Consider the following 27937-nt stretch of genomic DNA (forward strand, 5'->3'; position numbering starts at 1 on the left):
AGACCTGGGCCTCGCGATCCAGCTGCTGCTTCGCGAAAACCGTTTTCCTGTTGTTGTCGATGGGCCGTAAGACTACGTTTTTCGCCGACAACCAATCATTTAATCCCACAGATGGCGTAACCAACACGAGACCTCTTTTGGCCGGTGACGTTTTTGCGTAATGACGTAACCGCACGGGGTAAACGTCACTCAATACGAGGAGCGTTGACCCTGTGTCGAGAGTTCGATTCCCGCGGCCGCTGGAAATCAGAGGAAGAGGCGAGATACCAACCCAGGACTTGGCATCGGCGTTCACCGAGGAGAAGGACATGGAGCTCAGGGTGCTGCTGTTTTTGGGGCAGGAGGTGTTGGGTTTATTGGCTCATAGGTAGATGGCTCCAGGGCCTGATGGGATCTTTCCCAGCTTGTGGAGGGAGGCAAGAGAGGAGCTTGTCGCATCCCTGACAAAGATCTTTGTGTCTGCTTTAGCAAAAGGCGACGTCCCAGAGGACTGCAGAATGGCAAATGTTGTTCAGCTCAAGAGGGGCAGTAGGGACAAGCTAGGAACTGTAGGCCTGTGAGCCTTACATCAGTGGTAGGGGAGCTGTTGGAGAGGATTTTTAGGGACAGGACTTACTCACATCCGAAGAAGCATGGATATATTCAGGAAAGTCATCGTGGCTTTGGCTTTGAGCTTTGAGTCTTACAAACTTGATTGAGTCTCTTGAGGAGGTGACAAACGTAATTTGATGAGGGTCGGGCAGTGGATGTTATCGGCAAGGACTGCAGATGCTGGAATCCAGATGAAAAAACACTTATGATGCTGGTCTACATTGTCTATGCTGTCTATTGCTGGATGCTACGTCTCTGTTCCAAGCCGACTCCAGCCCCATACCTCAATTCTTTCTCTGCTATATCAATGACTGCATTGGTGCCACCTCTTGTACCCATGCGGAACTCAACAGTTTCATAAATTTCACCACAAATTTTCACCCTGCTCCCCAATTCACTTGGACTATCTCTGAGACCTCTCTCTCCTTCCTCGATCTGTCCATCTCCATCTCAGGAGATTCCTTATCCGCCAATATCTTCTACAAACTCACTGAGATGTCTACCTTCTTTTCTAACTGGGGCTTCCCCCCAACTGGTCGAGAGAGCTCGCACCCATATCTCTGCCATTTCGCGCACCTCACCCCCACCCCGCCTAGGCCCCACAGGGATAGAGTCCCCCTTGTCCTCACAATTCATCCCACCAGCCTACATATCCAACACATCATTCTCTGCCACTTCCGCCGTTTCCAACGGGACCCCACTACCAAGCATATCTTCCCCTCCCCACCTTTCTGCCTTTCGGAGGAACCGCTCTGTCCGCAACTCCCTACTTCACTCCCCCACCACCCATCCCACTCCCCCCCTGAGAATTTCCACTGCCCCCCCCCCCCCATAGGTGCAACACCTACCCCAACGCCACCTCCATCACCTCCAGCCAGGGACCAAACAGTCCTTTCAGGTGAGACAGAGATTCACCTGCACCTCCCTTAATATCATCTACTGCATTCAGTGCCCCAATTGTGGCCTCCTCTACATTGGTGAGACCAAATGCAGACTAGGTGACTGTTTCGCAGAACACCTGCACTCTGTCCGTAGCCACGATCTGCATCTCCCTATCGTCAGACACTTCAACTCTCCCTCCCATACTATCACTGACATGTCAGTCCTCGGCCTCCTCCACTGCCAGGAGAATTCCAAGTGCAAACTGGAGGAACACCACCTCATTTTCTGTCTTGGAACTTTGCAACCTAATGGCATAAACATGGAATTTTCCCAGTTTAAGTAACCCCTTACCCCCACCTTGCTTATTCTTCCCTTTGCTAGCCTCTCTCTCTTTTCTCTATCCCCTTTTTTTCCTTTCTCTCCTTACCTTTGACCCATCCCCAGTGGATCTCTCTCCCCTCCTCCCCCGCACCTACCTATCACCACCTTGAGCCCACCCCGCCTCCCCTCTTTAGTCCACCTATCACTGCTCTACTTTTTCCTCCTATATATTAGGCTTCCCCTTTTCCTATCTTCAGTCCTGAAGAAGGGTCCTGACCTGAAACATCGACCACCTGCTTTTCTCTATGGATGCTGCCTGGCCTGCTGAGTTCCTCAAGCATCATAGAGTTTTTCATCCTTCATGATAGGCTGATCCAGAAGATTAAGGCACGTGGGATCCATGGAGACTTCATAGATTGGATTCAAAATTGGTTTGGCCATAGAAGACATAGGATAATGATGGAGTGATGTTATTCTGGCTGGAGGTTTGTGACCAGTGGTGTTCTGCAGGGATCAGTGCTGGACCTCGGCTGTTTGTGATGTACATGATTTGAATTGAATTGAATTGGTTTATTATTGTCACTTTTACCAAGGTACAGTGAAAAACTTGTCTTGCGTACTGATTAGTCAGTTTGCAAAAAACACAAAAATAGGGAGAGTTGAGGTTAGTGAGGAAGTTTGTTCAAGAATACAACAGAATACAGATCAATATCAGATATCGGCAGAGAAATGGCAGATGGAGTTCAATCCAGCCAAGTGTGAGGTGATGCATTTTGGGAGGCCAAATGTAAGGGGAAGATATACAGTAAATGGCAAAATCCTTAGGAGCATCGATGTACAGAGGGATTTTGGGGTACAAGTCCATGGCTTCATGAATGTAGCAGTACAAGGTAGTAAAGAAGGCATATGGCATGCTTGCCTTCATTATTCGGGACATTGAGTATGAAAGTTGGGAAGTCATGTTGAAGCTCTATAAAAGTTTAGTTAGACCACATTTGGGGTATTGTGTGCAGTTTTGGTCACTGCATTACATGTAGGATGTGGAAGCTTTGGAGAGGATGTAGAAGAGGTTCACGGGAATATTGCCTGAATTAGAGGGTAGGAGCTATAAGGAGAGGTTGGACAAACTTAGATAATTTTCTCTGGAGCGTCAGAGGCTGAGGGGCGACCTGATAGAAATATATAAAATTGTGAGAGGCATAGATAGGGTAGACAGTCAGCATCTTTCTCCCAGGGTGGATGTGCCATATGACCAGACTTCGTGGGTTTAAGGTGAGAGGGAGAAAGTTTTGAGAGGGAATATTTTTTTTACACACACACACACACACACACACACACACACACACACACACGCACACGCACACACACACAGCGGTGGGTGCCTGGAACACCCTGCCGGAAGAGGTGGTGGAAGCAGATCCAATAGCAACATTCAAGAGGCATTAAGATAGATACATGAACAAGCAGGGAATGGAGGGATACAGACCATGTGCAGGCAGATGGGATTATTTTAAATAGTCATCGTGGTCAACACAGACATCATGGGCCGAAGGGCCAGTTTCTGTGTTGTACTATTCTTTGATCTACATAAATCAGTTGATCTTGCAGCTTTATAAAACGCTAGTTAGGCCGCATCTGGAGTATTGCATTCAGTTCTGGTTGCCCCATTATAGGAAGGATGTCGAGGCTTTGGAGAGGATGCAGAAGAGGTTCACTAGGATGCTGGCTGGATTGGAGGACATCTGGTCTCAGGAGAGGTTGGAAAACTTGGGTTGTTTTCTCTGGAGGGGCCCGAGGCTGAGGGGAGATCTGATAGAAATTTATAAGATTATGAGAGGCATAGAGTAGACAGTGGGTATCTTTTCCCAGGATTGAAATGTTTAATACCAGAGAGCTTGCATTTAAGGTGAGAGGGGGTACGTTCAAAGGAGATGTGCGGGGCAAGTTTTTGACACAGAGAGTGGTGGGTGCCTGGAATGTGCAGCCAGGGGCGGTGGTGGAAGCAGATACGACAGGGGCGTTCAAGAGGCTCTTAGATAGGCACATAAATGTGAGGGAAATGGAAGGATATGGATATTGTGTAGCCAGAAGGGAGTAGCTGAGTTAGGCTTTTAACTACTAGTTTAATTAGTTCAGCACAACATCGTGGGTTGAAAGGCCTGTTCCTGTGCTGTACTGTTCTACGTTCAGCCATCTGATCTTTGGGCTACCAGGTGTAGGGAACATCAAGACACAAGAGTCTGCAGATGCTGGAATCCGGAGCAAAAAAATTCAGTGGTATGAATATTGAATTGTTGTCGCAACAACAACCTCACACTCAATGTCAGCAAGACCAAGGAATTGATTGTGAACTTCAGGAAGGGGAAGTTGGGAGAACACACACCAGTCCTCATTGAGGGGTCAGCGGTGGAAAGGGTGAGCAGCTTCAAGTTCCTGGGTGTCAACATCTCAGAGGATCTATCTTGGGCTCTGCCAGGACCGCAAGAAACTGCAGAGGGTTGTGGACACAGCCCAGCGCATCACGGACACCAGTCTCCCCTCCTTGGACTCTGTCTTTACCTCTCGTTGTCTTGGTGAAGCAGCCAGCATAATCAAAGACCCCACCCACCCGGGACATTCTCTTCCATCGGGTAGAAGATACAGGAGCCTGAGGGCACGTACCACCAGACTTAAGGACAGCTTCTACCCCACTGTGATAAGACTATTGATCGGTTCCTCTATACAATGATATGGACTATGACCTCACGATCTACCTTGTTGTCACCTTGCACCTTATTGCACTGCACTTTCTCTGTAGCTGTGACACTTTATTCTGTAATGTTACTGTTTTTACCTGGACTACATCAATGCACTCTGTACTGACTCAATGTAACTGCACCGTGTAATGAATTGACCCGTACGATCGGTTTGTAAGACAAGCTTTTCACTGTACCTCGGTACAAGTGACAGTAATAAACCAATGCCAATATATTGATGCAATCACAAAGAAAGCACGCCAGTGGCTGTACTTCATTAGGAATTTGAGGAGATTTGGGATGTCACCAAAGACTCTTGCAAATATCTACAGATGTACGGTGGAGATCATTCTGACTGGTGGCATCACTGCCCGGTATGGAGGCTCCAATGTGCAGGATTGAAAGAGGCTGCAGAGGGTCGTAGACTCAGTCAGCTCCATCAAGACAGATACAAGATATTTATTTATTAGTCACATGTATATCGAAACACACAGTGAAATGCATCTTTTGCATAGAGTGTTCTGGGCGCAGCCTGCAAGTGTCACCACGCTTCCCACGCCAACATAGCATGCTCACAACTTCCTATCCGTACGTCTTTGGAATGTGGGAGGAAACCAGAGCACCCAGAGGAAACCCACGTAGACACGGGGAGAATGTACAAACTCCTTACAGATAGCGGCTGGAATTGAACTCTCCCTGCTATCCCTCCGGCATCTATCATTTAGGACCCTCACCATCCAGGACATGCCCTTTTCACGTTACTTCCATCAGGGAGAAGGTACAGGAGCCTGAAGACCCACACTCAACGTTTCAGGAACAGCTTCTTCCCCTCTGCCATCAGATTTCTGAATGATCCATGAACCAGTGAACACTACTTCATTATTCCTCTTTTGCACTATTTATTTATTTTGTAACTCATAGTAGTCTTTATGTCTTGCACTGTACTGCTGCCACAAAACAACAAATTTCACAACACATGTCAGTGATAATAAACCTGATTCTGATTCTGAATTTTCCAGCTTCAGATAACCCACACTCCCTATGCTCCTTTCTCTCTACTTCTGTTTCCACTCTCCACCTCTTCCCCCCCCCCCACCCCCATCATCCAGTTTCATTCCCATCCCCTACCTGGTTCCATCACCCACACACACCTGCTGGTTCTTCTATTCCCTTCCCCAATTGGCTCCATCTACCCCTCATTCCTCCCTCATGTGGTCCCACTTATTCCCTTCCTTACTTATTAGGTTCCAGCATCTGCAACCTTTTGCATCTCCACTCATCAACTTCTAACCTTTGCCTCGACCTCCACCTTCCCCTCCCCCGGCCACCATGTTCTCCCTCTTTTCTCTCTCCTTACCTGCCTCTACCCATCACCACCAGGCACTGTCTGACTCCACCCCACCCACTCACTGCTGCATCTGCCCATCACACCCCCTTACCTGGCTTTCATTTATTGCCTGCCAGCCTATGCCTCACCCCTCCCTCTCTCCTCTTTATACCGGATGTCTCTCCTCTACACTCTCAGTCCTGATGCAGGGTCTCAACCCAAAATGGCATCTATCCCTTTGCCTCCACAGATGCTGCCTAGCCCACTGAATTCCTCCAGCAGTTTGTTTTTTGCTTGTAGGGAAAAATTGGAGCTGGCCTGGACTATTCAGAATCAGGATCAACTTTATTATTATCTGTTGTGAAACTTGTTTTGTGGCAGCAGTAAAATTACTATAAATTGCAAAATAAATAAATTGTGCAAAGAAAAAAGGAACAACAAGGTCGTGTTCATGGACCATTCAGTAATCTGATGGCGGAGGGGAAGAAGCTGTTCCTGAATTGATGTGTGTCTGTCTTTAGGCTCCTGTACCTCCTCCCTGATGGTAGTAACGAGAAGAGGGCATGTCCTGAATGGTGAGGGCCTTTAGTGATGGATGCCGCATTCTTGAGGCACCACTTCTAGAAGATGTCCTTCTGGTGGGAAGAGTAGTGTCCTTGATGGAGCTGGTTCACATTTGCTTGATAAGCCATCCAGCCCATGGAGTCTTTGTTGGTCGTCAGATTGATCCCATCCCCTCACTAATTTCATGTTACCCATTCTCTGTCACCTGCTCATCAACTCTCCCCGATCCTTTTAGCATCCACCTGCACTAGGGACAATGGACCAGTTAACATTCCATTTGGAGCACCCAGGGGAAACCCATGTGGACACAGGGAGAAAGTACACACTCTACACAAGCAGCAACTGAGATCAAGATCGAATCCAGAACACGGGATCTGTGAGAACTGATCTACCAGCAGTGCCACTCTGTTGCCCATTCAATAAGATCATGGCTGATCTTCAACCTCAGCCCAACTTTCCCATGCTAACCCTATGTCTATTGATTCCTCAGTTTCCAAAGATTTGGCCTGATGCCCACAAATCCTGATTCACCTGCAGCTGAAAAATCTATCTCAGCCTTAAATACTAGTGAAAATTCCTAATACGGACACAAGAGAGATTGTAGATGCTGGAAATCTGGACCAACACACAAGATATTGGAGGAACTCAACGGGTCAGGCAGCATCTATGGAGGGAAATGAACAGTTGACATTTATCAGGACTGGAAAGAAAGAGGGGAGACAGCTAGAATAAAGGAGGTGGAGCAAGAGCTGGCAGGTGATAGGTGGATCCAGGTGAAAGGGGGATGATGGGCCAGTGGGGGACGGTGAGGAGTGGGATTGATGTTAGAAGCTTGGAGGTGATGGGTGGAAGTGACAAAAGGCTGAAGAAGATGGAATCTGAAAGGAGAGGACAGTGGACGATGGAACAAAGGGAAGGTGAGATGGGGAACCAGAGGGAAGAAGGTATGGGTGATAGGGCCAGTGGGATAAGGGAAAACAAAGAGTGGCGACAGCAGGGAGAGGTTACCAGAAGTTGGAGAAATCAATGTTCATGCCATCAGGTTGGACACTACCAAGGCGGAATATAAGGAGCCATTCCTCGAATCTGCGTTTAGCCTCAACTTGGCAGGACAGGAGGCTGTGGATAGACTTTTTTTTAAGAACAGTGCAACACGGTACGGGCCTTTCAGCCCATGATGTTTTGCTGACCTATATAAACCTTATCGATATTCAATCTATCCCCCTCTCTACTTCACCTCCCAAAACCCTCTATTTTTCTTTCATCCATGTGCCTATCCAAGAGTCTCTTAAATGACCCTATCACATCAGCGTCTACCACCATCGCCGGCAGTGCATTCCAGGCACCCACCACTCTCTTGTGTAAAAAAAAACCTACCTCTGACATCTCCCCTGAACTTTCCTCCACGCACTTTAAAACGGGTGACCTCTAGTATTGCCCATTTCACCCTGGCTGTCCACTCTGTCTATGCCTCTCATCATCTTATAGAGCTCTCTCATTGCCTCTTACTCTCCATTGCTCCAAATACAAAAGCCTGAACTCGCTCAAACCTCTCCTCATAAGACGTGTTCTCCAATCCAGGCAGCATCCTTGTAAATCTCCTCCGCACCCTCTCCAAAGCTTCCACATCAGTTCCTCCTCACTGTTCCTCCATCCTGCCATTAACCAAGTACTCTGCCTTCAAGTTCCATAGAACGTAGAACACTACAGCACAGTACAGGTCCTTTGGCCCACAATGTTGTGCCAACACTTTATCCTGCTCTAAGATCTACCTAACCCTTCCCTCCCACACAGACACATGAATGATAGAAAAATAGGGGGGGTATCTAAGAGTCTCTTAAATGTCCCGAATGTACTGTATCTGCCCCCACAACCTCTGCCGGCAGTGCATTCCACACACCCACCACTCTCCGTATAAAAAAACTTACCCCTGACATCACCCTTATATCTTCCTCCAGTCACCTTAAAATTATGTCCCCTCGTATTAGCCATTGTTGCACTGTGAAAAAGTCTCTGACTGTCCACTCGATCTATGCCTCTTATCATCTTGTACACCTCTATCAAGTCACATCTCGTCTCCTTCTCTCCAAGAGAAAAGCCCCAGCTCACTCAACCTATCCTCATAAGAACGTGCTCTCCGATCCAGGCAACATCCTGGTAAATCTTCTCTGCACCCTCTCTAAAGCTTCCACATCCTTCCTATAATGAGGCGACCAGAACTGTACAACAATACTCCAAGTGTGGTCTGACCAGAGTTCTATAGAGCTGCAACATCATCTCGCGGCTCTTGAACTCAATACTCCGACTAATGAAGGCCAACACTCCATACGCCTTCTTTACGATCCTATTGACCTGCATGGCAACCTTGAGGGATCTATAGAAGTGGACCCCAAGATCCCTCTGTTTCTCCACACTGCTAAGAGTCCTGCCATTTACCTTGTAGTCTGCATTCAAATTCGATCTCCCGAGTGTATCACTTCACACTTTTCCGGGTGAAATCCATCTGCCACTTCTCAGCCCAGCTCTGCATTCTATCAATATCCTGTTGTAATCGACAGCAACCTCCTACACTATCCACAACACCAACAACCTTCGTGTCATCAGCAAACTTATGAACCCATCCTTTCACATCCTCATCCAAGTCATTTATAAATATCACAAAGAGCAGGGGTCCGGGAAACAGATCCCTGTGGAACACCACTGGTCATCGACCTCCAGGCAGACCACGCTCCACCTACAACCACCCTCTGTCTTCTATGGGTGAGCCAATTCTGAATCCACACAGCCAAGTTTCCCTGGATCCCATGCCTCCTGACTTCCTGAATGAGCCTTCCATGAGGAACCTTATCAAACGCCTTACTATAATCCATGCACACCACATCCACCGCTCTACCTTCATCAATCTGTTTTGTCTCATCCTCAAAGAATTCAATCGGAGTCGTGTGGTACGACCCGCCCCTCACAAAGCCATGCTGACTGTCCCTAATCAGCCTATGCTTCTCCAAATGCCCACAAATCCTGTCTCTGAGAATCCTCTCCAGTAATTTGCCCACCAGTGAAGTAAGACTCACTGGTCTGTAATTCCCAGGGTTATCCCTACTCCCTTTCTTAAACAAAGAACAACATTTGCCACCCTCCAATAGTCTGGCACTACTCCTGTGGCCAGTGAGGACGCAAAGATCGTCGCCAAAGGTGCAGCAATCTCTTTCCTTGCTTCCTGATAACAACCTTGGATATATCCCGTCCAGCCCTGGTGACTTATCTATCCTAACGTTTTTCAGAAGTTCCAGCACATCCTCTTTCCTCACATCACCCTGCCCTGGCGTATCAGCCTGTCGTACGCCATCCTCACAAACAAAGTCTCTCTCACTGGTGAATACCGAAGCAAAGTATTCATTAAGGACCTCCCCTACCTCTTCCGACTCCAGGCACATGTTTCTTCTTTTATCATTGATCAGTCCTACCCTCACTCTTGTCATCCTCCTATTCTTCACATTTGTGTAGAAAGTCTTGGGGTTTTCCTTGACCCTACTCGCCGAGGACCTCTCATGCCCCCTTCTAGCTCTCCCAAGTCCATTCTTAAGCTCCCTCCTGGCTACCTTGTAACTCTCCAGAGCCCTGTCTGATCCATGCTTTCTTTCTTTTCAATCTTTTTATTAATTTTCAAATTAGTGCAAAATAATATATAACATGAGTAATTATACACATGGTGCAAAGAGATCAGGATAGCAATCATGACAGTTAATATATAATCACAAGGAGTAAAAAAAGTAATCTAGACCTCCTGCTCGCTTATTAAGTGAACATAATACGAAAGGAAAAATTGAAAAGAGATTAATTATATGAGAAAAGAACCCCCAAGTCAAAAAAAATAGATAGTAAACCAAAAGAAACCAAAAACTTGAAAAAAACTGGACTGATATTTCTTCAATTAAAAAAACATTCTTATGGTGTCAACTCGCTCCTCTGTATTCAAGGGTTATTGAAAGGGATCTGAGAAAGGTCAGCTTATATCATATGGAAGTATTGAATAAATGGACTCCAAACTTCCTCAAATTTAAGCGAAGGGTCAACGGTAGCACTCCTAATTTTTTCTAAGTTTAAATATGCTATAGTTTGAGAAAACCACTGAAAAGTGGTGGGAGGCATTGGATCCTTCCATTTGAACAAAATGGATCGCTTGGCCATTAAGGTGACAAAGGCGATCATACAACGAGCAGAAGCAGATAAATGGCGAGATTCCATCATTGGTAACCCAAAATTGCAGTAATAGGATGAGGTTGTAAATCAATATTCGATACAGATGAAATAATGTTAAAAATGTCTTTCCAATATTTTTCCAAAAGGGGACAGGACCAAAACTAATGTGTCAGGGAAGCCACCTTCAAATTACATCTGTCACGTAAAGGATTTATACGATGATAAAAATGGGCTAACTTGTCCTTGGACATATGGGTCCTGTGAACCACCTTAAACTGTATCAAAGAGTGCCTGGCACACATTGAAGATGTATTAACTAATTGAAGAATTTTCTTCCATGTCTCTGTAGGTAAAAGTATCTGGAGTTCTCTTTCCCATTCATTCTTAATTTTATCAAGTTCCTCTGGACGTATTTTCATAATCTGATCATAAATTATTGCTATCAGGCCCTTCGGAGGAAGAAATAAAGAAAGTAATTTCTTAGAACCATAGAACAATACTGCACAATACAGGCCCTTCGGCCCACCATGTTGTGCCGCCCTTCAAACCACACCTATGACTATATAACCCCTTCCTCCCACATATCCCTCCAACTTAAATTCCTCCATATGCTTATCTAACAATCTCTTGAACTTGTCCAATGTATCGGCCTCCACCACCATCCAAGACAGCGCATTCCATGCACCAAACACTCTCTGGGTGAAAAACCTCCCTCTGACATCACCCTTGAACTTCCCACCCAATACCTTAAAGCCACGTCCTCTTGTTTTGAGCATTGGCGCCCTGGGAAAGAGGCACTGGCTGTCCACTCTATCTATTCCTCTCAATATCTTGTATACCTCCATCATGTCTCCCCTCATCCTCCTTCTCTCCAATGAGAACAGCCCCAGCTCCTTTAGTCTCTCCTCATAATCCATACTCTCCAATCCAGGCAGCATCCTGGTAAATCTCCTCTGCACCCTTTCCAACACCTCCACATCCTTCATATAATGTGACCAGAACTGGACACAGTACTCCAAGTGTGGCCTAACCAGAGTTTTGTAAAGCTGCATCATCACTTTGCGGCTCTTAAACTCGATCCCCCGACTTATGAAAGCTAACATCCCATAAGCTTTCTTAACTACCCTATCCACCTGCGAGGCAACTTTCAGTGATCTGTGGATATGAACCCCCAGATCCCTCTGCTCCTCTACACTGTCCAGAATCCTGCCATTTACCTTGTACTCCGCCTTGGAGTTTGTCCTTCCAAAGTGTACCACCTCACACTTCTCTGGATTGAACGCCATCTGCCACTTGTCAGCCCAGCTCTGCATCCTATCAATATCCCTCTGCAAGCTTCTACAGCCCTCCACACTATCCACAACACCACCGATCTTTGTGGCATCTGCAAACTTGCTAACCCACCCTTCCACCCCCTCATCTAAGTCATTAATAAATATCACAAAAAGCAGAGGTCCCAGAACCGATCCCTGCGGGACACCACTAGTCACAGCCCTCCAATCCGAATGCACTCCCTCCACCACAACCCTCTGTTTTCTACAGGCTAGCCAATTTTGAATCCACACGGCCAAGCTTCCCAGGATCCCTTGGCCTCTGACCTTCTGAAGAAGCCTACCATGCTGAACCTTGTCAAACGCCTTACTAAAATCCATGTAGACCACATCCACTGCACTACCCTCATCAATCTTCCTGGTCACCTCCTCAAAGAACCCTATCAGGCTTGTGAGGCAAGGTCTTCCCTTCACAAAACCTTCACAAAATTCTTCAATGAATTCAGGTAAGACATCCGGTCCTGATGGTATACAGTTGAGTTTTTTAAAATCCTTTTCTGCCCTTCACTCTCCCTGGTTAGCTATTTTTAAAAAAAACGCCCTATCAGTGGGTAAATTACCACAATCCTTTTATGAAGCCACTATTTCTTTAATTCTTAAAAAGGGTAAAGATCCCACTGAATGTGATTCTTATGGACCCATTTCTTTATTGAATGTGGATTCTAAAATTTTTTCCAAAATATTGACTTCTAGACTGGAAAAGGTACTTCCACAAATTATTTCTGATGACCAGACGGGATTCATTAAGAATCATTATTTGCATTTTAATATTAGGAGGTTAATGAATATTATATATACCCCTTCATCTGTAATTCCAGAATGTGTTATTTCGCTAGGTGCTGAGAAGGCGTTCGATAGAGTCGAATGGGAATATTTATTTAACATGCTTGAGAAATTTAATTTTAGCTCAGGTTTCATATCCATGATCAAATTGATTTACCACACACCCATGGCTTCAATACTTACTAATAATCAGAGATCCCCCTTGTTCAGGGCTTTTTGAGGCACTAGACAGGGTTGCCCTCACATCTAACAACTCCATCCCATCTATCCCCTTTACACTACGGAGGTGCCAATCAATATTAGGGAAGTTGAAATCACCCATGACAACAACCCTGTTATTTTTGCACCTCTCCAAAATCTGCCTCTTGATCTGCTCCTCACTGTCTCTGCTGCTACTGGGGGGGGGGGGGGGGGGGGGGGGGGGGGGGGGGAGGGTTCTGTAGAATACTCCCAATATCACTCCCTTCCTGTTTCTGACTTCCACCCACACTGACTCAGTAGATGATCCCAACAGGACATCCTCCTTTTCTACAGTTGTGACACTGTTCCTGATCAGCAAAGCCACTCCCCCACCTCTTTTACTTCCGTCCCTGTCCCTTTTGAAACATACTAAACACCAGGAATATCCAGCAGCCGTTCCTGCCCTTGAGACAGCCAATTCTCTGTAATGGCCACCACATCATAGTTCCACATACGTACCCATGCTCCAAGTTCATCAACCTTGTTCCTGATACTTCTTGCATTGAAGTAGACACACTTCAAGCCCACCCAACTGACTGCAATTTTGCCCTTTCAACTGCCTATCCTGCCTCACAGTCTTTCTACACTCTGCATCTACTTGTGCCACAAAATGAACCAACCTCTGACCTGTCACTCTGGTTCCCATTCCCCTGCCAAATTAATTTAAAACCTTCCCCAACAGTTCCAGCAAACCTGCCCACAAGAATATTGGTCCCCCTCTGGTTCAGGTGTAACCCATCCCTTTTGTACAGGTCGTATCTTCCCGAGAAGAGATCCCAATGATCAATACTCTGAAACCCATGCCCCTGCACCAATTCCTCAGCCACGCATTCATCTACCAAATCATCCTATTCTTACCATCACTGCATGTTTGCATGGACAGCAATCCAGAGATTATGACCCTTGAGGTCCTGCTTTTCAGCTTCCTACCTAACTCCCTATTTTTCCTCTTCAGGACCCTCACCTCTTTTCCTACCTATGTCATTGGTACCAATATGTACCACGACCTATAGCTGTTCTCCCTCCCCCTTCAGAATGCTGTGAACCCGATCCGAGATGTCCCTGACCCTGGCACCGGGGAGGCAACATACCATCTGTGGAGTCTCTTCATGTCTACGGAATCTCCTGTCCGACCCCCTTACTACGGAATCCCCCTAATGCTAACCGCTCTCCTCTTCTGCCCCCTTCCTTCTGTACCACACAACCAGGCTCAGTGCCAGAGACCCTGGTCACTGCTGCTTTTCCCTGGTAGGTCCCCCCACCCACCCACCCACCCACCCACCCAACGGTATCTGAAGCCGTATATCTGTTATTGAGGAAAAATGGCCACAGGGGTACTCTGTACTACCTGCCTATTCTCTGTCCTTCTCCTGACAGTCACCCAGCTACCCGCCTCCTGCAGCTTCGGAGTGACTGCATCCCTGTAGCTCTTGTCTAAATACTGCTCGTTATCCCGTAGGAGCCGAAGGTCATCCGCTGCAGCTCCAGTTCCCTGACACGGTCTGTAAGGAGCTGCAGCTGGAGGCACCTCATGCAGATATAGTTATCAGGGAGACTGAATGTCTCCCAGAACTCCCACATCTCACAAGCTGAACACACAACTGACCCTGGAGCTATTCTCACTACTCTGCACTAAAGGGAACACCAAATCAAAGAAAGGAAGAAACTTACCAGAGACTTACCTTCGCCTCTTCTCACCGAAGCCTCAGCTCCCCACTCTAACAATTGCCCACTCACACCATGGCCGCTCTGCTTATACTTGCCTTACCTTTATTTGCTGCTGTTAATAAGCCAATCAGCAGGTAACAATTTGCAACTGTGCTCAATTTAGACTCTTGCAAGGTGAAACTCACAAGCTCAGGCACAGAGACTCACCTCTCTTCAAAGGTCCTGCTACAAATCTCGCTCCAACTCCTGACTCTGCAAGATGAAACTCACTTTCGATCTTCCAAAGTGTATCACTTCACACTTCTCCACCCAGCTCTGCATCCTGTCTATATTCTGTTGCAAGCTATGACAACCTTCTGCATTATCTACTACACCATCAACCTTTATGTCATCTGCAAACTTGCCAACCCACCCTTCCACTTCTTCATCCAAGTCATTTATGAAGATCACAAAGAGCAGGGGGTCCATCACTCCCTGCCTTCTGTGGCCAACGCCAATTCCAAATCCACACAGCCAATTTTCCAGGGATCCCATACCTTGTGACTTTCTGGATGAGCCCATCATGGGGAACCTTGTTGGTGTTGGTGTGGAATAGGAAGTGGAATTAAAATGGCTGGCCGCTGCAAGATCCTGGCTGTTATGGTAGACAGATCGAAGGTGCTCAGCGAAGCAATTCCCCAATCTGCGTTGGGTCTCCCCAATGTAAAGGAGGCCACACCAGATGCAATAAATTACACTGATGGATTCACAGGTGAAGGGACTACCTCACCTGGAATATCTGTTTAGGGGCCTGGAGGTGGTGTAGGGGCAGGTGTAACACTCAACGTGATTGCAGGGATAAGTGCCTGGAGTGGGATTGGTGTCATGGAGAGAGCAATCCCTATAGAAAATGGAGAGGGGAGGGCAAGATGTGCCTGGTGGTGGGATCCTGTTGGAGATGTGGACGTTTCAGAGAATGATATGTTAGATGCGTAGGCTCATCGTGTGGTAGGTGAGCACAAGGGTGACCCGATCCGGTTGTGTCTGGAGATGAGGGCAGATGTATGGGAAATAGAAGAGATGAGGGTGAGGGTTGCATTTTGGGGGGGGGGGGGGTGGGGTGGTTGGGGAAAGAAGCCTATTTCTGAAAGGAGAACATCTCAGATATCCTGGGATGGAAAGCCTCAAAACGAGAACAGATGCGGCAGAGACAGAGGGAATTGTGTCCTTGCAAGTGACAGGGTGAGAAAGAGCTGTAGCTGAGGTAACTGTGGGAGTCAGTAGGTTTGTTCACCACCCTCCCAGAAAGAAACTCCACCTTGTTAACATCTTACATGGGTAAACCCTTATTCTGAAATTATGCTCCCTCCTGCACCTCCCCAAGGGAAAATGTCCTCCGGAATTTCATCTGTCTCCGTCTGCTCTCCTCTCGTTCTTCTAAACTCCAGTGGAGTAGAGCCCACCCTAATCAACCGCTCTCAAAAGACATGATAAAATGAATTGTTTTCTTAATTGGGGACCTTTATTACATGTCCTGCTGATGGACTGGGGCCGTCTCCTCCCAGTTTTCAAAGATAATTACGCATACACAAAGGCCACATCCAGCCTTCCACAAAACCTTGGAGTTCCTCCTCTAATGCCTCAGTCATGGGTTTTATTTCAGTCCTCCTTCTACCATGTGGAATGATGATGGTAATAGTTGAGCAGTCTGAAAGCAAATCTGTTGCCTCAGACCGCAAACTTCTCCCCACCCCTTCCAGCTGTGCATCCTCAGGGCTCAAAGTCCCTTGTCCCCGTCCTCTCTGTGCTCTACAACAAAAAGTGGCCCTCATTTTTCACACCTACTATCTGGACTCCAGACCCACACAGCAGAGTCTTAAATGCCCTCTGAAATGGGTTATCATGCCAGTTATGTTAAGCACAGTGTTTAAATAACAATCACACCAGACAATCTGCTTGTTATCAGCCTTGGTACTAGATTTCAGCAGAGCAAAATCACTTTGAGCAGTTTCTCCCCACAAGTATTCAGATACTGCTCCCTTGTCGGAAGAACTGTCCCACAGGCTAATCAAACAGCCTGAGTGTTCTCACAGAATATTACCTTAAAGCCAACATTGCAGTCTCCTCCCATCATGGTTCATGAACACAAACACCATGACAGGGTGGTCTGGAACTTTACTGGGACTCATTTCTTCTTATAGATTTTGCTAATTAACTGAATTCAAATTACCCTCTCCCCTCCCCACAAGCCACCAAGTGAAACAATGCTCCTCTCAAATACTTCAACCAATTATTTTAATCTAGACCAATTATTTTACAGAAGTGAACCGAGCAGATACTTGACAATATCCTGATTACTTCTGCATTTCCCTGGGCCTATTATTTCCTTCCTGTAATATGTGGACCAGAATTGTACGCTGTAGTGGCTGTGGCCTTATCTGGATTTTCTGGAGGTCGAGACTGACCTTCTAGATGCTCCAAGCCTCAGTAATGTTTCATAAGCCTTCCTAGCTACCTTGTTCTCTGTGGGGTGTGTGCTGCAAGATGCCTCTGTTCCTCTACACTTCTCATATCTTAACCTTTATTGGTTTTCCTTTGCTTTGTTTCTCTAAACCGCAACCCCCCCCCCCCAAAAAAAAGAACTATTCACTCTCTCCTGCCTACCCAAGCAGTCCATTGATACCTTAATCACAAGAGGAGCTTGAGACCATTTCTCCACTGACACCACCAATACAAACAGGCAACTCTAGCAACCTGAGCTAGTGCCACATTGCAGAACCTGGGTTTTACACCGTGTATTTCCGACCTCTCCCTCCGTGAAATCACTGCATCACTTTCCTTCTTTAAGCCACTCTGCTTTGACCAAGCTTCTGGTTATCTGCTCTAACATCTATGTACATGTATTGTTGCCAAACAATTGTTTGCTGAAGCACTTTGGGTTATTTTCCTACTTGATGCAAGTTAGACAGGGGTGGTGGAGGTTTGGTGACTTCACAAGTCGGAGGTAACAAAGACGGTCTCGACAGATTCGTACCTTAAACAAAGGCAATATTTTAAATACCCCTAACCTTTGTCTGAGAGACGTGGATCAAACTGACAAGCAAAGCAGCACTTTTGTTAACAAGTCGTTCTTTTGTAAATCTACCTTGCATTGGCCTCAAATTGAGAAAAATCCTTAAGAATTGCAACAGTGAACCTGGAATAAGTCAACTGCAAATTTTTTTTTAATTGAAATACAGTACATTCTCCTCAAGCATGAACATATTGTGCCAATGTGCAGGTGGTGTGACTAAAACATACAAGTCAAAGAGGTACAATTCTTACCAAATAAAAAAATCATACATCTGAACTTTTTTTTTGTTTGGAGAACGTGTGTGTTGTTCTCGTATTCAGAAGATAAGCCACACAGAATCCCTCTGTGGCATAGTTGCAACAGAATGTCCTCTCTCCCTCAGTATAAACATATAACCACATGCATTACACATGAAAGGAGAGATGATCACAGGCTTGAACTTCATAAGAAAACCAAGGTTCCTTCAGGAAGAGAGAAGCAATGGGGTGAATTCCTTTGGTGTTGATCAATGGGGATTTTAGATCGGTCCAGATCTCTAACATTCAGATTGAGTGATAACCATCAGATGTTCAACAGAATTAGATTCGTAACCACAGAATTACAAGATCGGTCACATGCACAGCAACAGGCATCAATGTCTTCCTTGACATTTGTCAGCAACACTCAAAATACTGGACAGAAAGGGGTTCTGCTGAGCAATTGAAAGAATGAAGCATTCCTGCAACAGCACACTGAGAAATAGTGCAAAGCCCAAATGCACAAAGTAAATGAAAGCCAAAGAGGAAGATTTGGCATCAAGTGGGTCTCGGGCGAAAGGCAAAAAGAACTCAGGGCTATTGCGATGTGACATGGATTCCAGATTCAGGCAGTACCCAGAATTGGAACCAAGAGTCAGAAATTTTTGATTAAAGCCACACCATGGAAATGTAACAACACAAGTGGAGGGAGACATTGTGCAAAGTATAAAGCTGTTTTAATCTGGCTCCCTGCCTCACGTCACTGTCATACTGTTCCGTGGGAAGCATTGTTCAGCAGATTCCGTGTAAAACTGACGTTGGAACACTCTGCTGTTCCCCGCGAGGTTTTGCTTTTCTTGCTGCAGCACAGTCGCAACTGCACTACTTCAGCATTGCCTTTCACCTGGATATTCAACCTGGTGGCCGAATTACCCCTCCCCTGTGTCCTGTGAGAAGCCTGGCTGATCTCCCTCCTCCTCCACTTGCACCTTAACCCTCCAAACAGAAACCACGGCATTCATTCCAACTGCAGTGACTTTCTTCCCAACTGCTTTCACAGCTGGGCCAGAGCTAAGCGGGATGTCCCTGGTCCAGTTATGGCACTGTGCCAGACAACCTGAGGAGGGGAGCGGGAGGGGGTGGTAAATGGGGGGTAAGAGGCAAGTTGGTCAATGATTAGGTTGAAGTTAAATTGCCAAGCAGAATAATAGGCAGGAGCAATTACATTTAACGGGATAGTTAGATGTAACTGAGATTATTTTTATTACTTTCAAGATAAGACTGTGGTCAGTAAAAATTAAACATCACAGACCGGGCAAGAATCTTTTAAATTAAAACTGAACCATGAGCTCGTTTAAAACAAATCAGATGCACACACCAACATCAGAATAACTCGGTGATATGAAAACAGGTGCATTCACGACCAGCATGACTAAAATATCCAGCTACATCAGCACTCGTTATTAATGAGCAGCCCCTGTTTTGCAATCATGCTGCACAGACATGCACCCTACGGAGAGAGTTGGCTCAACGCTGGTTTTATTTACAGAAGAATGCAATGGCTTGAGCACTGCATGAGCTGCAATGGCAAGACAACACATTGGACCGAGCTAAGCAAGGCTCTCACGTTGGCTGGGAAGAATGGGAGCCCGTAGCCTGTGGTCACATAGATATGGAGAGGAATCTATACCTTAACAACAATGTACTACACAGTCAAGGAAATAACCTACTGCACAAATAAAAATGGGAGGGAACGTTTCATTTTAAAAATAACTATACAACTTAATGAACAGGCAAAACATTCAAAACAGGCTGGACGCAGCATTAGAGTAAATGTCTCTCTCTCTCTCTCCAGATCCATCTGGCACCTTCCTCCTCTGTTAGAGCGAAGCAACGGCATCCTGCTTGTTTCACCTACAGAAAAGTCAGTAGGCAGCAGAGCAATGCAAAGGTAGGGGGGGGGGGGAGAAAAGGGGTGTGAGGAGCGGTGACGGTGGGGGGGGGGGGTCAATGGGGCAAAAGGTATTCTAGAGCCATTTGAGAAACTTTATTAACATAAAGACGGCAGCACTCCTCATGAAATACATTTACAATTAGTTTAATTTGGGGGGGGGGGGGCGGGGGGTGGTGAGGAGTGGGCAGGGAGAGGGGGCCAAAAACTAGTTCGAACTTCCTGGCATGCTCTAGAGCTATGACAACAATCAAGCAGTCCTCTTTTTTTAAAATAAAAATTCCAATTCCATTTCTTCCTGTGACATTATGCTGAGGGGTGCTGAGAAATGCCTCCTCATCCACTCTAGCCCTCCTGGTTTCGGTCGAGTTTATTTTAAAGTTTTTATATGTTTAAGTATGTCAGATTCTCTCCTCTCTCTCTGGCTTCAGTTTGTGTGCTCTGGGCCCTATTTAAGGCATCGTTCGAAGTAAGTGGAACCAATGTAGCGCCCCGCATGGACCGCTGCACATTCTGTTCAAAGAGGCGTCTGTTGTTCTGAAGGACCTCTGCTGCTTCCTTATTCAGGGGGTCCTCAGGGTTAGGTTCCTGAGAGTGAGAGAGAGAGGGAAAGGGAAGAAAAGAGACATTTAAATTTATGCCCACGAAGTGCCAAGGGCATGGAAACAGGGTCTCCCTCCCCCTCTCCTCCCACTCACCTAGCCTGATAGGCCATTCAACAAAATCAGGCATGAAATAACCACAAGAGATGCTGGAAACACTGGTCAGGTCAGGCAGTGGCCACAGAGTTAAATAGCATGGAAATATGCCCTTTGCCCAACTTGTCCATGCTGACCAAGGTTGCTTCCCGAGCTAGTCCTATTTGCCTGGTCTGTGTTCTTTGTTCCATTTCCAGCATCAGTAGTTGTTTACTGATTTTATTTACTGAGATCATCTATGATCTGTGACATTAAAAATCTCCACTCTGCTTCATATCCTTAATATCTTTGGGTAAAAACAGTTTCAAGTTAACAACTAAGCATCTATTGGGACTTGATGCCATCTATTGGCATCTATGAGCTGCACTCATCCAGGCAAGTGGAGTACATTTAATCATACTTCTGACATGCCTTGTAGATGATGGAAAGGCTTGGGAAATCGAGTGAATAACTGTCTGCAAAATAACCAAGCCTCTGACCTGCTCTCGTAGCTAAAGTAAAACATACTGAAGTGTTTCACAGGAGCATCACTGAATAAAAGCTCACACATGACTGTAAAAGTCTACTGGGTTACAGCTGAAACACATTAGCTATTTCAGTTCGAGAGCAGAGGATTTAATATGCAGTAACCAGCAAATCTGAAACAGACGTAAAAGCAAATAGTCACAGCTCGATACAAGTGAGTGCCTTGTATCGGGACAACAACTTGAGAGCTCGGGAAGCTCCATCTACCATTGCAAGCCCTCAGCTAGTGTGATCCTGTTACATGAGCAGCTAAGCTGACATGTGTGGCAAATTTAATACCACAGATTGCAGGGAAAAGAGGGGGCAATAGCTGTGGCCAAGATCAGCAGACTACAGCCAGTGACCAGACTCAACCCCAACTATATGTAACAAATTTGAGTCAGGCCAGGCTTGAAAAGCTGCTGCAAGTGCTGTGGCTTGGGCAAGTCAAACAGACTCAATCCTGTGCTGACCTGAAATGAACTAAAACACTTCAAGCCAGTGTTGTTCCCTACCTGCCTGGGACAGGATTCTTCAGACACAGTGCTCATAGCAGTGGTGGGGCAGGTCAGATACAGAAAGTCTTTGGCCATGGGTTAGGTTATATTGCCCTTGGTTAATTTAGCCCCAAAGTCACTAAGCAGGATCAAAGCTCATGCACACCAAGGGGAATAGCTATCCAATCCATGAAAGCCCAACACCATTCCATTTGCACTCATTTTTTCTTACTTGCTGATTATCTTGTTCAATGCTCATAGTCCCGGAGGTTTGGAGGGAGTTTGGTGCTTTTTCTGCACTGATGGATAAGTCCCAAATCAGACTACAAAGACTTGCTCCAATTCAGTGCTCCATACATGCAATTAATGGGAATATATGGATCATATAAACAGAAGGAGGGCATTCAGCTCTGGTCTGTCCCTCCATTCCATGAGATCATGGCCAATATTTGAGCTTTCTCCATACATCTGCCTTTTCTCCACGTGACTTAATGTCCTTGGTTAACAAAAGACTCTTCAGTTTTGAATTGTACGGGCATCAAGTGCCATTCTCAGGGTGTTCCAGCCCCTAGCGATTTTGATACATGGCCTTGAGACTGCCTAACAAATCTTGTTTGTTACTGATGTAGAACATTCTTTAAAATGATACTTAAAAGTTGCTTCCCACTCTTAAAAATGAGCCTGTGATACTTTGCCCACTTACCAAAAACAGGTATTGCAGCCATAAATTATAGAGTTTATCGTTAATACAGGTTTCCAGTCCTCTCTGTGCAAGAAAACAGGAGAATTAAAGAGTCAGATAGTGTTTACACAATCACACAGCAAGTAACCCATCTCTATTGGACAGAGTAATTCTATTGTAAAGCACCTTACAATTACTGTATAAATGACAACTCTCTCAGCAACATGCAAAACTCACTGTTCAATAGAAGCAAAGTGATACAGCAACTAGCCCTTACCTTGCCAAGTATCAACTTACGTCAGGCGAACAGCACAAACTGATGACTTTGTAGCATTGTCAATTTTGCCATTTAATTTCTCCTGCCCTCCACTCTACCTCAGGCCTTCCTTTTTCTTTCTCCCCCATCTCTGCCCCTTCCCTTTGTCTTCAATGTGAATTCTAATCAACTGTGAAATCTCCAATTACTTCCTGTTTTGATGAAAGATCATAACAATGATACTGTATGGAAACAGGCCACTTGGCCATACTGATTGGTGGGCATCCTTCTGTAATAATCCAATTAGCCCATAGGCTACTATGCTGAGGTGATTAAAGTGCCCATCTGATACTTCTTAAATGTTGTCAGTGACCCAGCTACAACCATTGTGTTCGAGGTACTTACTGTTCTCTGGTTGAAGACTGCCCCCTTATATCCTTTCTGAATTTCTCCACCCTTGCAACCCTAAACCTAATTTTTGATGCTGACTGACCCAATAACAGCCACTCCCAATCTAATCTCCATAGATCCTGTCTACTACTGTTGCAATTCACCTTCCCCCAATGTAGCACTTTCCCCCGTGGTCCAGTCTTATCTTTATCCATAACTATCTGAAAATTTACAGAGAAAAAAATCACTGTTCCCAAAATGCTCTCTCACTGAAACTCCAATCACCCAGCCAAGCTCATTTCCCAATACAAGATCTAGTATGGCTCCTTCCCTGATTGGACTATACATACTGCTTCAAGAAACCCTCCTGGGTGCACCTGACAAATTCTGCCCATCTAAGCCTTGACACCAAGGAAGCCCCAGTCAATATTGGGGAAATCAAAGTCACCGATACAACAACCCTGGGTAAAACTTTCCTGGAGTTTCTATGATCCATACCCCTCAATTTCACATGCCTCAACCATCCCCTCCTAATCTCAAAGGAAAACAGACCTAGCATTAACCTGGTGAGTCTCTGCTGAACTCTCTCAAGCGCCGTCACATCTTTCTTATAATATGGTGAGCAGAACTGCACACAGAATTCCAGCTGAGGTCTGACCAATGTTTTATTACATTGAATACAGGACCGGTGAGATTATGTTCCAACGTCCTGACCAATAAAGACCAATATCCCATATTAACCATGTTATCTACCTGTGCTTCCACCTTCAAGGTTATTTTTGCTGGACTGGCAGCAAGGTCTGAACTGTTGATCTAGAGACACAAATATAAATCCCACTGTGGCAGCTGGAGAATTTAAATTTAAGCAATTAAATAGATCTGCAGTTTAGGAAACAAAAATGTGTCAGTAACAGTAGGCACAAAACAACTGGATTGTTGTAAAAACTCATATGGTTCACTAATGTCCCTTCGTGAATGAAATTTGTCTCCAGACCCATCAATTGGGTTGACTCTTAACTGCCTCCTGAGTTCAAGGTAATTAGGGAAACAGTGACATCTACATCCGGTGAGTGTGTAAATTAAACACTTCTTTTATTGCAGATTTCCAGCATGTTGCATGAGCTTTTACAGATTATGACTTCTAGAATGCAAATCTTAAACACTAAGATCAGGCTTGAGAAAAATTCAGAATTGTACTCGTATGTTTTTATAAAAGAAATTAATGCCTTGAGCTGTGTTTGTAATTGCATATTGCAGCATTTCATAGCAGGCTGTCCCTAGTAACCATCACTCAGTTACAGCTGCCAAATGAAAGGAGCTTGCAAACAGACAGCAGTGATATTGAAGGAGCTGGTTCATAAGTAGCATGGACATCTTGAGAGGCGCAAGTAAGCTCAAGCGAATTATGCAGGCAGAAAATAAATTCAGGCAGAATGGAGAAAATTGAGGCAGTTCTCCAACAAACTCTCACATGCAGACACAAGTTAATGCTCTGCACAGCTTGGCACCAAATGCTAATTCCATGGTGTCCTTCCCCACTGTTCACTGGCTGTGAACCAATGTTCACCAGGCTGCCTTGGCCTAGTGCGTGTCAAAGAATCAACAGGAGCCAAATCTAGACATTACAACCCAGGGCGAGAGAACAAAGTCAGCCCATTTTATGACCTATCCTTACCACTCTAAGCCCAAGGCTCAGTCAATGATGTTTACCAGAATTAGGACTTGTAATTTTCACATTTAATTCTTTACCACTTTATTAAATTGTTTCAAACACCAAAAAGGTAATGCTGTCCAAACAAGTTCATTTTAATAAAGAAGAATGAACTGGCCTTTATACAATGCTTACAAATCTCCCCTCCTGGGGCATTTTAATATTGTTTTATTATTTTTCATTTTACTCACCATTATTATGCCTCACTATAGTTTCAGCACAAGTCCTCAGCTCCATAGAGCCCATATTTCCTTCCATTCGGTCCATTGAGTGTGTGCTGGCTCACAGAGCAATCCCATTCCCCCACCAATTCTGCCTACATTACCTTCAATTCCCCTCAGATTCTATCATTCACTACACTCAAGCAGGGGGCAATTAACTTACCTGCACATCTGTGGGATGTGGGAGGAAATGGGCGCACCCGGAGGAAACACAGGCAGTCACAGAGAGATGGTGTAAACTCCACACGGTGCCAGAGGTCAGGATTGAACACGGGTCTCTGGCGCTGTGAGGCAGTGGCTCTACCTACTGTGCTTCACTATATCATTACTTTGGGCCTTTTGGGTGCATTTGTCCGGGATCCCATTCTGGGAGTTTGGGAATACTCAGTCCCTTCAGCCTATCCCAGCATTTGATTAACTCACTGCTGATGTGTGTTTCTGTTACAACTTTAAATCTTTTGGTCACCTTAATTGTATTCATAGCATATTTATAGAGACAAATGAAAAAAACTAAATTAAATTCACTTCTAACTTTATTAATGTTTTGGCTCTTTCCGAGATGATTGAGATCCCACCCCAGTGACTGGAGCAGACAGTCCTCAGTACTTCATCCTGGGTACAATAGTAAGCTGGTTAAATTACTGGACAGGTCCAGATGCCAGAACTGTATTGATCCAGGGACCAAGAGTTCAAATCCCACCACAGCCAGAAGGGAATTTCAACTCAACTAATATCTCACATCTGGAATAAAGATCAGCCCCATACTCCTCACCCTGCAGCTGTCCCAGTCTTCGGCTTTCAACGTTCTACACGCGCACACAGATCTTACTGTTGTTATCCTCCATTTAAAAATGTGTCATCTATTTTAAAATTTATCCAAATGCATGTTTTTCCAGTAAACACAAGCCAATGGAATTTCCATACATAAAACTCTCCTTTAAAATGAAGCCCTTTTCCCCCCCCGGTGGATAATGAATTCTGACTCAATAACAGGTGTGATCCTATACCACAAGAGGAATGAAACACAAACCCTGTGAAATTTCCACCCACCTTCATCCACAGTCCACCAAAGATGTCTGGTTGAGTTCTAACTGTGCAACTGACGGCGGGCAAAAGTGACCCAAGTTTGAATTGAAATAGAGAGAGTCCAGCTAATCTGCCCATTCCGCTGCCTTGTGTGCTATAACATGCTGTGCACACACACTTCTACACCATTCTATAAGGTGTTTCTATAGCCCTCAAGACTCCAATTCAGCCATTTCATGGAACAAAGAATGCTACAGCACAGTACAGGCCCTTCGGCCCACAATGTTGTGCCGACATTTTATCCTGCCCTAAGATCTATCTAACCCTTCCCTCCCACGTAGCCCTCTATTTTTCTATCATTCATGTGTCTATCTAAGAGTCTCTTAAATGTCCCTAATGTATCTGCCCCCACAACCTCTGCCGGCAGAGCGTTCCATGCACCCACCGTTCTGTGTTAAAAAAACTTATCCCTGACGTCCCCCTTATACCTTCCTCCAATCACCTTAAAATTATGTCCCCTCGTGTTAGCCATTGTCGCCCTGGGAAAAAATCTCTGACTGTCCACTCGGTCTATGCCTCCTATCATCTTGTGCACCTCTATCAAGTCACCTCTCATCCTCCTCCTCTCCAAAGAGGAAAGCCCTAGCTCGCTCAACCTATCAGATAACCGTAGAGTCATAGAGTACTACAGTACAGAAACAGGTGCTTCAGCCCATCTAGTCCATGCTTGACCTGGTCTTCTGCCTCGTCCCATCTACCTGCACCCGGACCATATCCCTCCAAACCCCTCCCATCCATGTACCTATCCAAACTTCTCTTAAATGTTACAATTGAACCTGCATCCACCACTTCCACTGGCAGCTCGTTCCACACTCGCACCACCCTCTGAGTGAAGAAGTTTCCCCTCAGATTCCCCTTATATATTTCACCTTTCACCCTAAACATAGGACCTCTAGTTCTAACCTCACCCAACCTTAGGGGAAAAAGCCTGCATGCATTCACCCTATCTATACCACTCATAATTTTGCATACTTCCGTATGATCTCCCCTCATTCTCCTGTGCTTCAGGGAATAAAGTCCTAAACTAGTCAACCTTTCCCTAAAACGCGCCGTCCAGGCAACATCCTTGTAAATTTCCTCTGCACTCTTTCAAGCTTATTGATAACTTTCCTGTAGGTAGGTGACCAGAACTGCACACAATACTCTAAATTCGGCCTCACCAACGTCTTGTACAACTTCAACATAACATCCCAACTCCTGTACTCAATGCCCTGTTTTATGAAGGCCAAAGTGCCAAAAGCTCTCTTTACGACCCCATCTGTGATGCCACTTTCAAGGAACTGTGGATCTGTATTCCCAGGTTCCTTTGTTCTACTGCACACCTCAGAGCCCTACCATTCATTGTGCAAGTCTTACTCTGGTTTGTCCTCGCAAAGTGCAACACCTCACACTTATCTGCCTTAAATTCCATCTGTCATTTTTCAGTCCATTTTCCTAGCTGGTCAAGATCACCCTGCAAGCTTTGATAGCCTTCCTCGTTGTCCACAACGCCCCCCCCCAAATCTTGGTGTCATCCGCAGATTTGCTGATCCAGTTTACCACGGCGGATAAACAACAACGGACCCAGCACCAATCCCTGCAGCACACCACTAGTCGCAGGCCTCCAGTCAGAGAGACAACCATCCACTACCACTCTCTAGCTTCTCCCGCTAAGCCAATGTTGAATCCAATTGGCTACTTCATCCCAAATACCAAGCGACTTAACCTTCTGGAGCAGCCTCGCATGTGGGACTTTGTCAAAGGCCTTACTAAAGTCCACGCAGACAACGTCTACCACCTTTCCCTCATTGACCTTCTTGGTAACCTCCTCGAAGAACTTTTCAAAATTGATAAGCCATGGCATATCACACACAAAGCAAAGTCGACTATCCCTATTCAGGCCCTGTCTATCCAAATATTTATATATTCTGTCCAATAGAATACCTTCCAATAATTTACCCATGACTGATGTCAGGCTCACCGGCCTCTAATTTCCTGGCTTATTCTTAGAGCCTTTCTTGAACCACAGAAC

The 27937-nt window shown here is 45.5% G+C and overlaps 1 protein-coding gene across 1 annotated transcript in view; it reads right to left on the minus strand.

Annotated features, from left to right (window-relative positions):
- Positions 1-17832: 17832 nt before the first annotated feature.
- ube2m (ubiquitin conjugating enzyme E2 M) overlaps positions 17833-27937 on the minus strand; it is a 28451-nt gene continuing 18346 nt past the window's right edge. The window contains 4 exon segments of the mRNA XM_052042922.1: positions 17833-20370; positions 20373-20469; positions 22284-22300; positions 22303-22346. Coding sequence (XP_051898882.1) covers positions 20330-20370; positions 20373-20469; positions 22284-22300; positions 22303-22346 — 199 coding nt within the window. The 3' untranslated portion in view covers positions 17833-20329.

The sequence above is a fragment of the Pristis pectinata genome, chromosome 33 (genome assembly GCF_009764475.1).
Source record: "Pristis pectinata isolate sPriPec2 chromosome 33, sPriPec2.1.pri, whole genome shotgun sequence".
Taxonomy (NCBI): Eukaryota; Metazoa; Chordata; class Chondrichthyes; order Rhinopristiformes; family Pristidae; genus Pristis; species Pristis pectinata.